Below are 15,352 nucleotides of genomic sequence, written 5' to 3'. Positions count from 1 at the left end.
GAAAAATCACTTTGAATATCTATATATAGAAATTATATCATCTGAGAGAGGATGATTTTGCCGTAAAAAATTATTTCGTTGTAAAAACCGTCGTTTCCCAATACAGCAGCCGAAAGGTATTATATCTGATTTTCTTTCCCTAACAATGCTTCTTTATATCATTATATTTTGAAAGTTCATTTTAAGACATGTATGATAATGTATTCATAACATTTTTGTCAAGTTTTTACTTCGTCGGTGATCAGTTTTGTCTTTTTTTCGTTCGTCATTATTTTTTCGCAGTGGCTATTGTTACGGCAGCCGTAACGCATTTCCCATTTTCTATCGTTACGGTAGACTACAACTTTTATAAACCAACATGACTATAAAATTAGAAGGAAAAAAGTGAATATGAACGTTATGAAATTCGGACTTTATTTCCCTTTAAAAAAAAATCCTCCAAAGCCTTAGGTTAGAAAAGGAAAAAAATTCGAGTGCAAAACTGAGATGCGAACCCGCAACCTCGCGGTGCAAAATCCTACCCTCTATCGACTGAGCTGTCGCACTGCTCGCTAAAACGTGGGGAAACAAATAATTATATACCTGCGTGTGTATCAATAAAGTATCGTAGAGGGCGCCAAACAACGGCCGCCGTAACGATAGCCACTTCGTATTTTTTTGCACACTTCCAAAAACATGTCAACTCAAATTGGATTTCCCTTCACATTAAACAATTAAACACTAGGCCTACAGTAAAGCACTGACACCATGGGAAGAAAAATGGCAAAATGTCTGTGCCTTTCCTCATCCCATAATTCTTTTTATCCATTGTTTGTACAAATTGAATTGAAATTCACTCAACTGGTATTGCAATAAGGCTTAGGACTACATTTATGTTGTCAGGAACTGAGGAAGAATGTATTTTGTATGTTGCTTGAGTTGTTGTGTACAAAGTCAAAGTCAATGGAGGGTCGTGTGCATTTTCAATGTTTTTTTCTTGGAAGTGTATATTTAGCCGGCAAGATTTAGCTGGCTGTTTTCAGTAAACGATATTATAAAGCCAGCTATACAGCGCCCTCTTTGACACGTATGTAGGCCTATACGCATATACAACATTTGTTTATAGAATATTATTATTATAGCCGGATAGGCCTACATTTTCTTTTTCTGACTCATGGCTCTGGAGGATTTTTTTTTAAACATGTTTAAAGGGAAATAACGTCCGAAATTGTAAAATGGTCTGATTCGGTCTCGTGAATACGAAGTCACAACGGCAATGTTGGTGAGGAACCAGACTAAGATTTGTCACCGTAAAAATTTCTCTTACGTCCCCAAAAAAGCCACTGCGCATGTTCAGTGCCTATCCGGCAAAATATCATTTTCTAAGTTAAAGAAAGACTGCGCTGGCTAAATATTCACTGCCTATTTTTTAACAAAATTGGAAATGTTTCACAGTCCCAGATTCATGTCTTTTCAATATTTTTGCAATGACTGACCTTCATTGAAATATATGTTGAAAAAAGTGGCGTCGGGATGCAACATTATTTCTGGGTCATTCTATAAATTTGGGGTCCACTTTTTTCCCGTCCCTGTTACATCTGACATCTATGATTGTATAATTCTGATGCACTCCTTAATGCAGTCATCCTCCAAGAGTGATTATGAATAGCAAACTACCTACCCAACAAATAAACAATCATTTGAAGTCACTTTTAATGATGCTTGAATGGCAAATTACAAAGTACCAAGGTAACAGGGACGGGAAAAATGTCACACTTTGGACCCCAAATTTATAGAATGACCCTTCTGCAAGTCACAGTTAGACCGTTTCAGGGATACCAGGTGGATCACGTGGTAAACTTTGGGGTATTTCAATGAAAATATGATGTGATGGTGGAGTGCGATCAACCAATAAAGGCTTCATTCCGTACTTAAATTTTAAGCTTGGACTCTTGTGTTGAAATAGCATTTCTCTCGCAGCTCTATAACAAGTCCGTAAACTTAAGAATGCTTTTTTTTAACGAAGTGTTTAACCCTAACCACCCGAACTCCATCAAAATCCATCCCCCCATTTTGCTGGATTTTAGGGGACTTGGTTCAGGAGGCCTGGCGTGACTAAATATTGATGGAATATGATGGACTTGGACCTAATGGCCTGAAGCAGTGCTGGGGGTATCCAATTGATTTTGCCTAGCATCCTGCACTGCTATTGTTGTGATAAAAGCCATGTGTAGCAAGTCCGTGAATGTCAACCAGTGTGTCAGTGGTGGATTCCATTATGTCATGTACAGTTTTGTATTGGAAGCACAGTGATTGATGGATTTTGATGAACTTGGTCCAGTTCCTAGTAAAAGACGCTAGGGAGTTGGGATTAAAGAACTGTGAACCGGTCCTACATTTTTTCCCACTCTTGTGCCGGCAATTCCTCTGCATTTATATTACACATTTATACAAGCACATTTATACAAGCAAAAAAAAAACATGTGAAGTCCCAATTTTCCACAGCTTTCTCTGGAGCATATTGCTCAGACTTTTTAAAACAAATCTCAGCACCGAGAGTTTGTCCAGAAGGGGTGGTTTGTTTTGAGGTTTTACACTGGGGAGACCGTGAATTCCAGCGGACGCAGAGCACAGAGCGACGCCGCTTGACATTTTGCAATGTTTTTATTTTGAGTCACATTAAGCACAAGTTGCCGTCGAGTTTTATTTAATTATACAGCAAACGTTAAACACAAAGTGAGAAATTGCTATCAGCGATATTGATATCAAAATAATATCGAATAATCGAGTAATATTGATATAGCGATGGTGCTTACCACGTTTGTGATTAAGAAAGGTACCTAAATGTAACATAGATGCCTATAAGTACAATGTAGGAGTTAAAGAGGACTTGATGCTTATTTAGTATCTCACAAGTGTCATATTTCAATTGTTACCTTTCTTTAATGGTTGACAATGTGTTCATGACAACAGAACCACAGGATGTGCGTCCTTCCTCCAACCTCACTGTTTATTAGGAAACTGTTGAGGTCACACAATTCTTTCCTGTGTACGCGGACATGCATTGTGTTTGTTGCAGCACGTAGTACTGGTGTCATGTGATTTTCTATGGAAACTTATAATCAGTGACACTTTGTTGTTTGGTCATTACTTGGAGGATATTGGTCAGTTTAATACGTGGTACTTGAAATATTGGGTTGTACATTCTTTGACTGTGAAGAGGACTCTGATAAGATACATTTCCATGAGGTATGTGTACATCTAATACATGTTCCATACAAAAGTCAGCCGTCTACATAGAAGAATGACAACAAAATCCTAAACTACTAACACAATCTTGTGTGAAAAGTTCTTTTATTGGTTAGTATACTATTAAATATAATGCACGTGTGGTCTAGCAGTTGAGCATAGGATTCGTGATTGTGAGATTGTGGGTTCGAGCCCCGCCATGGCCATGTGTGTTGTGCCCTTGAGTAACCCTGAATTACTCCTTTCAACCCAGGTGTTAAATGGGTACCGGCATTATTCAATGCTGGGAAGGTAAACAGACTCACTGTGGAGGAGGTGGGGCGATCCCCCCACAGCAGCATTTCATGGACTCGAGTCTGACCCAATCACTTCAAAAGAGAGATGGGCACTCCGTTCCTGTGAACACAGCTTCATCCTCCTTAAATATAATGCAAAACCGTATAAAGTGGACGTAACAGTCGGTTGAGATGCTTGCAAAAACTACAGTTTTTTTCCCCTCTCCCACAGAAGGAACAAACTAATCAATCATGGCTCGTACGAAGCAGACTGCACGTAAGTCTACCGGTGGGAAAGCTCCCCGCAAGCAACTGGCCACCAAGGCCGCGCGTAAGAGCGCCCCGTCCACCGGTGGTGTCAAGAAGCCTCATCGTTACAGGCCCGGTACCGTGGCTCTCCGTGAGATCCGTCGCTACCAGAAGAGCACGGAGCTGCTGATCCGCAAGCTGCCATTCCAGCGTCTGGTCCGTGAGATCGCTCAGGACTTCAAGACCGAGCTGCGATTTCAGAGTGCGGCTATCGGAGCCCTGCAGGTTAGTGTAAAAAAGGGCTGCTAAACTCGGCAGAACACACTTCAATGTGAGTGTCAACTGTCAAGCAGATCTCTACTTGGTTCTTAACCCTAACTCCCTAGGCCTTTTTGCTAGGATGTAGCCTGAATCCTGCAAATTCCTCCATTATTTCTTGAATATAGTCCATGGAGGGGTGACCACTGCCTGAATCCTGCAAAATCTTCCGGCTATGACTGTCAATAGGCTGAGGCAGAGGCAGTGACATCCTGGAGCAGTGCGGAGGATGTCAAGTATAATCAAGGACTAAATTTATGCACGGCTGAGCATAAACAACACAAGGCCCGGCCCAAGACCTTGACACAGTGCATACTCCGAAATTAGCAACGCACTTTCGCCATGTAACCTCAATCCTGCAAATTCCTCCAATTTGCAATTTAAAAGGATTTTGGAGGATTCAGGGCGGTTAGGGTTAATTTAAGCTTAACTCACTTGATGTGTTCAATCTGAAACTCCCTAATATCTCAAAATTACAAAATGAGGCACTTCTTGTACTTCTTCAAAGTTGAGACATTATCCATTAACCCTAAACCACCTCAATCCTCCAAAATCCTCCTGGCGGTTTTGGAGGACTTTGGAGGATTTTGGAGGATTGAGGATGAATAGTGTTTGAAGAGGAGGAGGATTGAGGATGAATAGTGTTTGAAGAGGAGGATTATTTTGGAGGATTGAGGATGAATGCATTTTGAGAGGCAGGACTGTCTGACGATTTTGAAGGATTGCAGCCCTTTGTGTCCTTCATTTGAACATAAGTGCACATTTTTGGAGGATTGAGGATGGCTCCTAGCAAAAAAAATCCTAGGGGGTATGGGTTAATCACCACGAGAAGGATTCCGGGATCAATTTTAAATCCTGTATCACATTACGTTTAGATTTTGGAAGATTCAAAATAGGGTGAATGTTGTCTAGTGGAGGATTCCTCACACAAAAAACAGAGACCCAATTACTGCACTTATCAAGAGATTATGAAGAGAAATTATGTTCCCTGTGAAAGTGGGAGAAAAGCACAAGGTGTTCATGGTACAAAAAATAAAAAAAGCCAAAAATGGGCTGATTCAGCATGGGTTGTGGCAAAGTTGTGGGTCAAACTGAAACTGAAACTGAACGTTATCTTTGGCCAGGTGTTCTAAATCTTGTTTTTTCCCTCCCATTTCCTTGGTTCGTTACATCATGCAGGAAGCTAGCGAGGCCTACCTGGTTGGACTCTTTGAGGACACCAACCTGTGCGCCATCCACGCCAAGCGTGTGACCATCATGCCCAAGGACATCCAGTTGGCTCGTCGCATCCGTGGCGAGCGTGCCTAGGCTCTGATGGCCCCGGCAGAGCGTTGCCAACTCAGCCGCTCCTTTCTTGGTGGTGTTTTTTTTTTATTTTAAATAAATTCCTTGGCAAATTTCTTCTTGTAGCCTTGCCAAACCGATAGAGTATTTTTACAATTTGACGTTGTGCGTATGTGTGTGGTTTCGTGCTTGTTTGCCCTCTGGCTTCGTGAGTAATTAATATGTTTTTCCCTTCATTTTGTACTTTTTGTTTTTAGATTTTAACTAAAAATGTGCTCTTTGCTTAAAATCTTACAGTCTCATTGCCTCAAGTAATACACAAATTGTGCTGGGAAAAAAATCAACATAACGGAAATACCATTTTGAATTCAAATGCAACCTCAATATCAATCTGGGAAACTGATGTGAAAATCCCACCCTGTCTGTAATTGGATATCACGCAAACGTACCAATCTTTGATTTTTCTTTCTGTACTACCTGAGGTAATTATGAGAACACATGTCATTCAAATTATGTGAGTGTTGTCATTTCTAGTTAAAGTATCGATGTTTATCGCTTGTAAGTAGCTTTCTCGCCCTTAATTTATCAAAAGAATACACTTGGCGTAAAAACAAAAAGAACATGCAGCATATAAATTGCATTTGTTAGGAAGTTTACAGACTGAAATTTCCCCAAGACTCTCGTTAATACGAGGTTTTATTTATGTCCTTTTTACCAGCATACCAAGACAAGGCAAGCCTAATAGAGCTGGTCCCAGAGTTCACAAAACTCTAGTTTAATTGATTCAGAACGGCTTATTCACTGGATGCCCATTACAGTTGATCCTATTTGATTGCAATGCCGGGCTCTCTTCAACATCCTACAACCAGTCTCAGTCAGTAAGTCTGTCAGTCAGTAAGATAAGTACAAAGATAGGAAAGAATGTTGCAACCTGACGCCACTTCTTTTTTCTTCATACATCATCTCAATAAAGGTCAGACATGGCAAAAATGTTGAAAAGACATGAATCTGGGACTGAGAAACATTTCCAATTTTGTTGGGAAATACTTGGAAGATTGTCTTAACTCTTCATGGACTTAGTACACAATTGCTCAAGTGGAGTCTGGATACTACATTCTTTTCCTAAGATAATTACTAGGCTGACCCTCACAGACAAGCAGATGCATTACATCATTTTTGCCTTTTTCAGAAAAAAAGGAAAACAATCTTTGTATTAAACAAGACTTGAAATATTCACCGAGGCTACATTTGTTGTTTGTAAGTGGTAATGTTAAAACCGTATTTTACTACATTCTATAAAAGGGGACCAAACAACTTATTCGTACTCAGACAAGTACACAAAATGTAAAACTTCGGTGCTGGCAATGTACGGAAGTTCTATCAGGGATTTTTTCAACAAGTTTTGGATTGTATTTTTTGGATGTGTATAAGTCCCATATACCCTGCGTGAATTATTCTATTTCGTCTGTTTTAGTGTCTTCAATTGATTAGTTATTAACATGTAGCCAGTAATATGTCTGTGTCAATAAGGAAATTGTCTATGTAAAGTATCTTAAGTAGTTTGTTCCCAGACCCAGGTAATACTATTCACATTCATTGGTGATATAAGGACTATCTTAAAGGCATAAGGATCATTTGCTTTTCATGCATGTTGTTCGTTTACAATAATACCACCACTCAAAATCCAAAGAAGAATGTTCAAACCCTATTAAACCTGTTGAGGTTTCAGCCCAGTGGATACAAAATGCATTACACTCCGATAAAGCAGTGAAAACCCATGCACAACCTTTCGATCACGAAACACAGTTTCGTCCACAGAACTCTTTCTAAAAACCAGTCGATTGACTGATGATTGGAAATCGCTTCATTTCTTGATTTCTTCTAAATGACAGCAAACCAGACGGCTAATTGCTTGATTATTATTCGGTAGGTTACTTTTGGAATACATGCAAATGATTTTTCATGTATATGCCTTTAAATATGAAATATTACATAAAAAAAAACTCTCCATGAAAAATGCCATCCGAGACCTCAAGTATTTGGAGGATTGTATGCTGCCCTCATCATTTGCGTAATTGTAATAAAATACTCCCCAATTGGAAAAAAAATGGTTGTGTGTTTTGAAGTAATGTTCCATTTGTTGTACTCGCATTGCATGGATATCCTTTTATATATAGAGAAATGAATATTGAGTATAATTGCACAGCTGTATTGAAGATTATTTCTATCAGGTCAAGTGGGTTGGTACAGAGCCAGGTTATTACTGGGGTACATAGGTAAAAAAAAAACAAAGACGATTCAAAATAGCTTATTTCTCTTGCCAATTTTAATACAAAACATTTTTATATACTTTGTGATGGAACTTGAATTTAAAACTACAAAATACAGTTGCAGAACTATTTAAGATGAATCATATTTTGAAAAAAAGGGGGAAATACATCCGGCTTTCTTTGAAGTTTCTTATGTGTTCTACTTCTACAGTTTTTTTTCAGTTTTATTAAAGCCCAAACGGTACTTGCCACATCACAATTTGTTTATACAATTGCCACCTGGTCTCAACTGGTGGGAAAGGCCGTGGGTATTTTATGGCACATATTAAATTTGCCCTTCAAGCCTTAATGGTGAATAACTGTTTCAGACACGGCCCAAAGATGAGTCAAACAGGCTGAGTAGTCAGTGCAGAATCTTGCATCAGCAACTCGCGTTGTCGAGCAAATCAGAGTAGTTTTGGCACATCGAGCATATATATTTACATCGATTAGACCTAAGACGTAATGATGCCATGCTTATTTACATGTACACTGTTCTATGGAAGCCAGGTGGGACGAGAGCCAGTCGTCCCCAGCCGGCTCCCACAGGAAAGCGCGCATGTAAACAAAGCATGACGTCATTATGTCTTGGCTCAACAATGAGGGCACTATCAAATTTAAACTAGCCTGTGATATAGTGCGGCTTGGCCATACATGGGTCATCATGGGTGTATTAACTATGTAACCACACGCAGTGCCTCACAGTAGTAGTCAAATCACAAGTCAATCAAGCAATGGAATGAAACGATGACAAAGGAATGCCTTTGCCACAGTTCATGTGACTAGCTTATGATTGACCAGAAATAGCCCCCGAAACAAAACAATGTCACGCTTTGTTTACATGTGTGCTTATGGGAGCCAGTTGGGGATGAAGGAACCTCAATCGTCCCCACCTGGCTGCAGCATTAAGGCCGGCTCATATTTCAAGAGAAAAACAAGTGCGAAGCAAAATTCATGTCGTCAACAATGGTGAACGCCTTTCGAACGTATTGTTGACGTCACGAAGTTTGCTTAGCGTGAAGTATGAACCGGGCCTTAGAAAGTGCACATGTCATGTAAAGTAATCTCAGGCCTTTTGACTTTGTGAGGCTTTGACCACAGAGCTGCAGTGTCTTTGAAATTGCCAGAACCACCAGCTAAAATAATTCCAAAATGAGCAGCTTTTGCTATAAAACATGAATAAGAAAATAGTAACTGTTTGTGTGTGCATTGAACTTCCAACAAAAAATTCCACAATTCTTGGATAAACAAATATTAAATAGAAATTAGTGTCCAATCCAGCAAAGTGAGTCTGAAGCTGTAAAATGAGCATGCTTCTGACAATGATCCAGAAACCGACTGCTTTCAAAACACAAATGCTAAAAACTCTCCTCATTCCCCTACCCATATTTTGTTGTATTGATCACTTAACATGTAATGTCAATAATGAATCTAAGGCCAAATATACAAGGTACATCACATGGGAAACTTCCCTGATTCATAATGACTTTGAACTGTGTTGTGGTCGAGTCCATCACAAGTTCATCACACACAAGTCCAGTCACAAGAAATTCAGGGAAGTCCATGCACAGGTCTGGTAATGAATTATAACAAAGGAACACCTTTGGCACAGTTTCACTTGACTTGGGATTGGAGGACTTTTTGTAATGCACTCATTAGGACTTGTGAGGACTTGTGATGGACTGATGCGATTACAACACTAATTCTTATTACACAAACCAATGGGATAAAAAGACACACATATACTATAAACAAAACGCGACACCATGATACATTTGTAGCACGATATGGGACAGAGGAACCCCCCCCCCCAACACCTCTTTTGTGTGTTTTTTATGTTGTCAGAATCTCAGGAATTCTTTTGAGATAGGGGGATGTGGTAGATAACATAGTCTAGGCCAGGGTTTGCATTGGGTATAGGGAGATTGGGGGGGGGGGGGGAGGGACCCGTTCATCCCATATCGTGATGGGTATATCATGTTTCAGTCCTATTCCAGCATCATGTATATATAGCAAACAACAGAACAAGTGAAAACCTCTTTACCAAAACAGTCAATGGTTAAAAAAAGGAACTAAAATTTACACAAAAGCAGAACAATATTATATCAAACTAAAAACAACAATGAACGCTTCTCTCTTCTTATCGTGGCAACGTGAGAGTAAAATTTACTACAAAGTAAAACAATGGGAGACTTTTGAGACGTTGGTGGCAGCAAACACACCGGTCCTTTTTCCATTGTTTACGTCATGTTTAAGCAAAAGCGTGCATGCTCAAAATGATGTAAACAATGGGAAAAGGACCGGTGTGTTAGCTGCCACCAACGTCTCAAAAGTCTTCCAATGAAATCATAAAAATGTCTTTAGTTTTCACTTTTGTGTACAATCATTAACAAGTGACATTCATTTTAAATTCTTTCATATTGAGCACTATTAGAAATTTGAAATTGGTCTGAATATTTACATGTATAGCTGAATGACTGACAGTAGAATTAATAACAGTCTTCGAGGAACAAAAACAAAATAAATCTTGACCTCTGCTATTAAAGAGCACTATTAACAAAAATAACATCAAACTGTAGCGAAACTTGCAAAAGTGTTATCAATTCAATTTCTCAACCTTAAAATTATTCACAGCATTATTCACTTTAGATGTCAAAGGTTACACAAGACATCCCATTAAAAGCATTTCAGATGAATGCTGTTATAAAACAATGACAATATTTACAAGTAATTCTCTCCAACAAAACGTTTTTAACAGATAAGGTACAGTACATGATTGAATGAACTAACATGATGCCAGTTTTTCTTGTGAGGGAGCGTACAAAATTTGCATTTTTCAAAATGTTTAATGTATAAAATCTACTGTCCGAGTCTGGGCCCAAAAACATTCCTCAACATTTTGAGAAAAATTTAGCTCTTTTTAATCGGTTACCTTTCTTGCATTTTTTTTTTGAAATTGCAACAATTTTGAAATCCGAACCTATTTTGAGACAACTTGGAATTTTACAAATGGTCTTCCAGAATATTTCGATGTTTGATCGTTGATGGTAAACATCAACACTTAGAAATTAAACAGTAGAATTCAAAGAAAAAACCTTTGAAGTTTGCATTTTTGAGACACACTGCCTTTTTGCTTCACAATTACACTACATGAAGTCAGATACTTTGTATAATGCCTGAGCAATTATTGTCAAGAAACCTTGGAGTTAATTTCATCAAACTGTTACCAGATTTTTTTACCAACAAAGCAATTTCCTTTAAAAAAAAGTTTGGAACAGGCTCTATTTTGCAATGGAACGTAGGCATCATTTTTCAAAATGGCGATGGCCCAAAGGACTACTTTTCAGGGTTATCATCTTTGGATGGAACTTTCTCCCAAAAGTCATCGGATTATTGATCAAAAATTGACCAGAAAATTAAAGATGATGAAATAAGCTTTAATTTGATGAGTGTATCAAACACTTTGGAGAGTTGTGAGTATTTTTAATAATTGTCGGAAGTACATGTAATTATTACCGAGGTCTATGAGAGTCAATGTGCAGGTCTGCACCCATTTGGAATTATGCTCAGCATCTATAGCATGTACCAATCATGGGATATGAATAGTTTGCATATTCATTAGGAACAGACCAAGAAAGAACAAGCTATTAGTTGAAGAGTTGATCTTGGAATGCTTAATTGAAGTCGATATAGTAACCAAAATTCTGATTTTCATTCCATCTTTATCAAAATCATCATAACTGTGAATTTAGTCTGAAAAGATCGATGCTGGAAAATGATATTCATATTTAGATTTCCCCCACGATTCTCCCTCTGCACATTGAACAGCCCATTATGTTACCAAAGTGGGGCACAAATGCAAAAATCTGGGAACACAAACCGCACCACATTCAAATATTTTCTTAAAACCCCTTAAAGTCTCAAATCAGTCAAGAATGTAATCCATTAATTAAAAAAGCATAACCTTTAGGTCCAATTTACACATTTAAACTGAAGTTTTGGTTAGACCAGGGCCTAATTTCTTGGTTCTGCTGTCAAATGAAGTTTTCACGCATGTTCATAATTAGGCTGTCAGTTCAAGCAAAGAAATAATGCACTGGCCTTCTTGGCACAAAATCCCCAGTTATCCTGATTAACTTGTAAAACTGTAAAATGTTGGCACAAATGTTAGGCTGTGTAGTTAGCAAAGAATTTACTCTCTTGGTAAGCAGAGCCATGAAATACATACTATGTACATGTATATTCCAGCATGTCCAGGCCCAAGTTTAGTTCCTTATAGATACAACATGAACTTAAAAAAAACCTTACAGAACACCCATTATCTTAGCATATTTAGCATTGTTTGTGTATTGAATCACTGATTAACATATTTTAGATTTTTTGCACAATGTTGTAGTACAGTCCATCCCAAGTCAATCACAAAACAGATCACAAGATTTTCACAAGTCCGTACACAAGCCCACTCACAAGCATAAGTAACAAGGTATATAAAGAAATGCTTTTGTCACAGATCAGTTGAACAGCTTGTGACCTGGGCCCAATTTCATGACGCTGCTAAGCACATGATTGTCTGCTAACAGAGCTTCCATTTATTTCATGGAGACTGTAAGCAGCAAGCACAGCAAAAGCATGCTTACTTCAGAGGAAAAAGTTGCTTAATTCAGCGACTTACAATAGAAATCTCCATGCGTGCGTAACCCTTAGCACATCCACGCCATGAAATAGTGCTTAAGGTTAGCACAATTTTCTGCTACCATGGCTACAGCAAGCACAGCTTTCCTGCTAACTGTTAAGCAGCACAATGAAATTGGGCCCTGGTATAGGACTGAATGATTTGTAAAGTTGTGATGGGCTTGTGATGGAATATAGAGCTATATTAAATTACTAGAGCGCTAACTCCCATTGTTGCCCGCAGAGACGCTTTGAAGCCGTCCTGGGCGCAGACATTTTGAATTCATGTGCGTGTTTGTAGAACATAATGAAATTAGATGGACTGAATTTTGAAAGTGTACTCTAAATGCAACGCACAAGTAGAACGTATGCAAACTTCTTACGCGTGTTAAGGTTACAAAACAAAAGAACCACGGGTAATCATCTGCAGCGGATACGCACACGTGTTGCGCTGTTTGCGTAGAGCAAAATGACACGCTCATTTGCTGATCATGCGTTTCGGTTTTTGGGGTATCGGCTTCGATGACGCACCGGTATGGAATACAAACGCAGATATGCATATAGACGTATTTTCTAGTTCTCCATAGGTTTGTGTACAAACATGGATGCGCCCAGCAGGCATCACTTTGTACACGAGTCAGCGCTCTAGTCAATTAATTTAGCGCTATGTGATGAACTCATTTATTGTTCCGATTTTACCCAAGCAAATTTCAGAATGCCTCCCACATATTCCCTAGTTTTCAGTCAAAGCCCAAGTAACACTGTGGGAGCTGACAAACCCATAGTTCACATACTCCTGTTTGGGCCGATTCCTATTCAGTGCCAATGCAAATGCAAGCCAATTTGAGATGTTACGTTTCGTATCCACACTCTGTAAAAGTTTAGCAACATTTCAACTGTGCAAATATTATCACAAATGTTCAAAGACATCAAATTCACTTGGCATTTGCATTCGCATGAACCAGCCTTACTTTCACAAAGTTTTAAACAACTAGGTCTCAATTTTTCCTCACCACCATAAAAATCATCCGACAAAAAAAAATAAAAATAAAATTGAGGTAAATCCAATGTTGGTCTTTTTCGGGGATAATGCTGTGATAAAGCTAGGGCCTTGACTGAAGGCTATCGATGGCTCCATTAAAGTAGCCAGGTTGGTTGAATGCGTGACTTTGCGTAGCTGCAATCGGCTTACTGAGAACGTGTCCCAAATGCTGATTTTGGGCGCTATCCAAAACATGACTCATCAACTTTTGAATTGAAATCGAGGTTCCTAGCATATTGTTTTCTTGGAATATACATCATTCACCGAGTTAAAACTTCACCAGGTTAGATGTTAAGCACCCGTCTTTTAGATTTCGAGCACTTTTGTAGCTTCAAACAAACAAAAATTGCACAAATGACAAAATGATCTACCCTACCTTTTAAACTCTGCGTCATGTCTTTTTTTTCCTCAAAAGTATGTTGTCTCAGAAATCTAATGACTCCAGAATATTGTAGCATCACAAATGTACATTGTGTAAAGTGCCCGCTTATTGTGTGAAGTTGAAATTGTCATCGGGCAAGGCTAGCTTGCAAATGGCAACGGGCTTTGTCGTAGAGGAAAAACTTGAAATACAAGCAATGGATCGACTATGTCATCAAGCATTTACAGTTTGTTACAATACAATTCACATTTCTGTGTTTTACAACCCCCTTTTGCTTTAGAATCCCAATAACAAATGTTTTTATGCAAAAATCTGATCAAGTCCATCATTCCACAAAAATATTTTTGGGCATTTTTATCAGCTACTTCTTCAGAACAATGTCCTTAAGAAGACACTTTGAACGTTTAACACCGTTGACGATATTTACAAATACCTAAACATGCAAGTTTCATTGTGTGCTCTTTAATAGCAATTTAAAGTTTAATTTTTTTCCCATGCAAATTATTTTCCATGCACCATCCTAAAACGAATTCCCTTTATGTTGATTTTTACAATATTTCAACCAATATTCATGGCGATTGCTTTTCAGTGCCATTATTGACTTCTTATCAATTGCCTTTTCCATTCTGAAAAAGATTATAGAATTCAGAAGTTTTGTGTAATTTAGTTTTAGTTAACTTTACAGGCTTCTCAGCACCCAAACTTAACATATATTTTTTTAAACTTAAGGTCAGTCACTCATAACATAAAACTCAACTAATCTTTTGAATGTTCTAACCATACCTGAGAATACAAAATTAAAAATACTTTGAAAAACAAGCTGAAAAGTGTGAAGATTTAATGCCAAAAACGATTTGTTTTGAAAAAAAAACACCACCAATTTATCGGCCTTACTTTTAGTCTCTTTTCAAGTTGTTGCAACTGTATTTCAAAAACATGATTCACCGCCACAAGAGGTTGCTATTGTCAATTGTTAGCAAGCACTAACTTGATAATAGCACTCTCTTGAGTGGTGGATCATGTAACACAATTGCAACGTCTTGAGCCAAGACTAATTGCACATATTGAAATAAGTCGTGTTTTAAAGAAATTGTACCCATATCCTCCCCAGAGCAAGCAAAACTGCAAATACCTGGCCACTCGAAACTCAAAGAAATTTATGTCATTTTAATTTTTTTTTTAAATCAACATAGACTTTCTCATTAGAAAGCTTGATTGTTTAATAACAAGACTATTTTTGTTGTGATATATGGCAACTATGGCAGTGCAATGATGACTTCAACTTCGCAAAAAGAAATAAATAAAGACAAGATCTATCAAAAGTCACGGCTCAGACTTATTTCAATATGCACAACCCCCACTCCCCGAAATCACCACCTCCGTCCCTTGTACCCCATAAGCCTCCCAGCCCCACCCCAACAGCCCTTTTCTGATCATATTGGCCCCCCTCAACCCCCTTATCCCCTCCCCCCTCCCTCACCAACACACACAAAAAAACGATTAAAGAAAAATCAGAACCCCACCCCCCCTTTCTCCCCCTCAAACAAACCCCCACCCCTCCCTTCCCCCCCCCCCCCCAAAAAAGGTCATGGTA

General features: G+C 38.5%; 1 protein-coding gene across 2 annotated transcripts; it reads left to right on the top strand.

Annotated features, from left to right (window-relative positions):
- Positions 1 to 8: 8 nt before the first annotated feature.
- LOC119740869 (histone H3.3A) lies at positions 9 to 7,462 on the top strand. Of its 2 annotated transcripts, none has more exons than XM_038216327.1 (3): positions 9 to 116; positions 3,736 to 4,037; positions 5,250 to 7,462. In XM_038216327.1, exons 2-3 carry the CDS (start codon positions 3,756 to 3,758, stop codon positions 5,376 to 5,378), a joined length of 411 nt encoding a protein of 136 aa, XP_038072255.1. In that variant the 5' UTR covers positions 9 to 116; positions 3,736 to 3,755; the 3' UTR covers positions 5,379 to 7,462. The 2 variants fall into 2 exon arrangements, with proteins under 2 accessions (XP_038072255.1, XP_038072256.1); XM_038216328.1 differs by lacking the exon at positions 9 to 116 and adding an exon at positions 3,092 to 3,228.
- The last annotated feature ends 7,890 nt before the right edge of the window (positions 7,463 to 15,352 follow it).

The sequence above is a fragment of the Patiria miniata genome, unplaced genomic scaffold (assembly GCF_015706575.1).
Source record: "Patiria miniata isolate m_02_andy unplaced genomic scaffold, ASM1570657v1 HiC_scaffold_5, whole genome shotgun sequence".
NCBI classification, from domain to species: domain Eukaryota; kingdom Metazoa; phylum Echinodermata; class Asteroidea; order Valvatida; family Asterinidae; genus Patiria; species Patiria miniata.
Note: the sequence above shows the minus strand (reverse complement) of the source record. Positions and strands in the feature narration are given on the sequence as shown.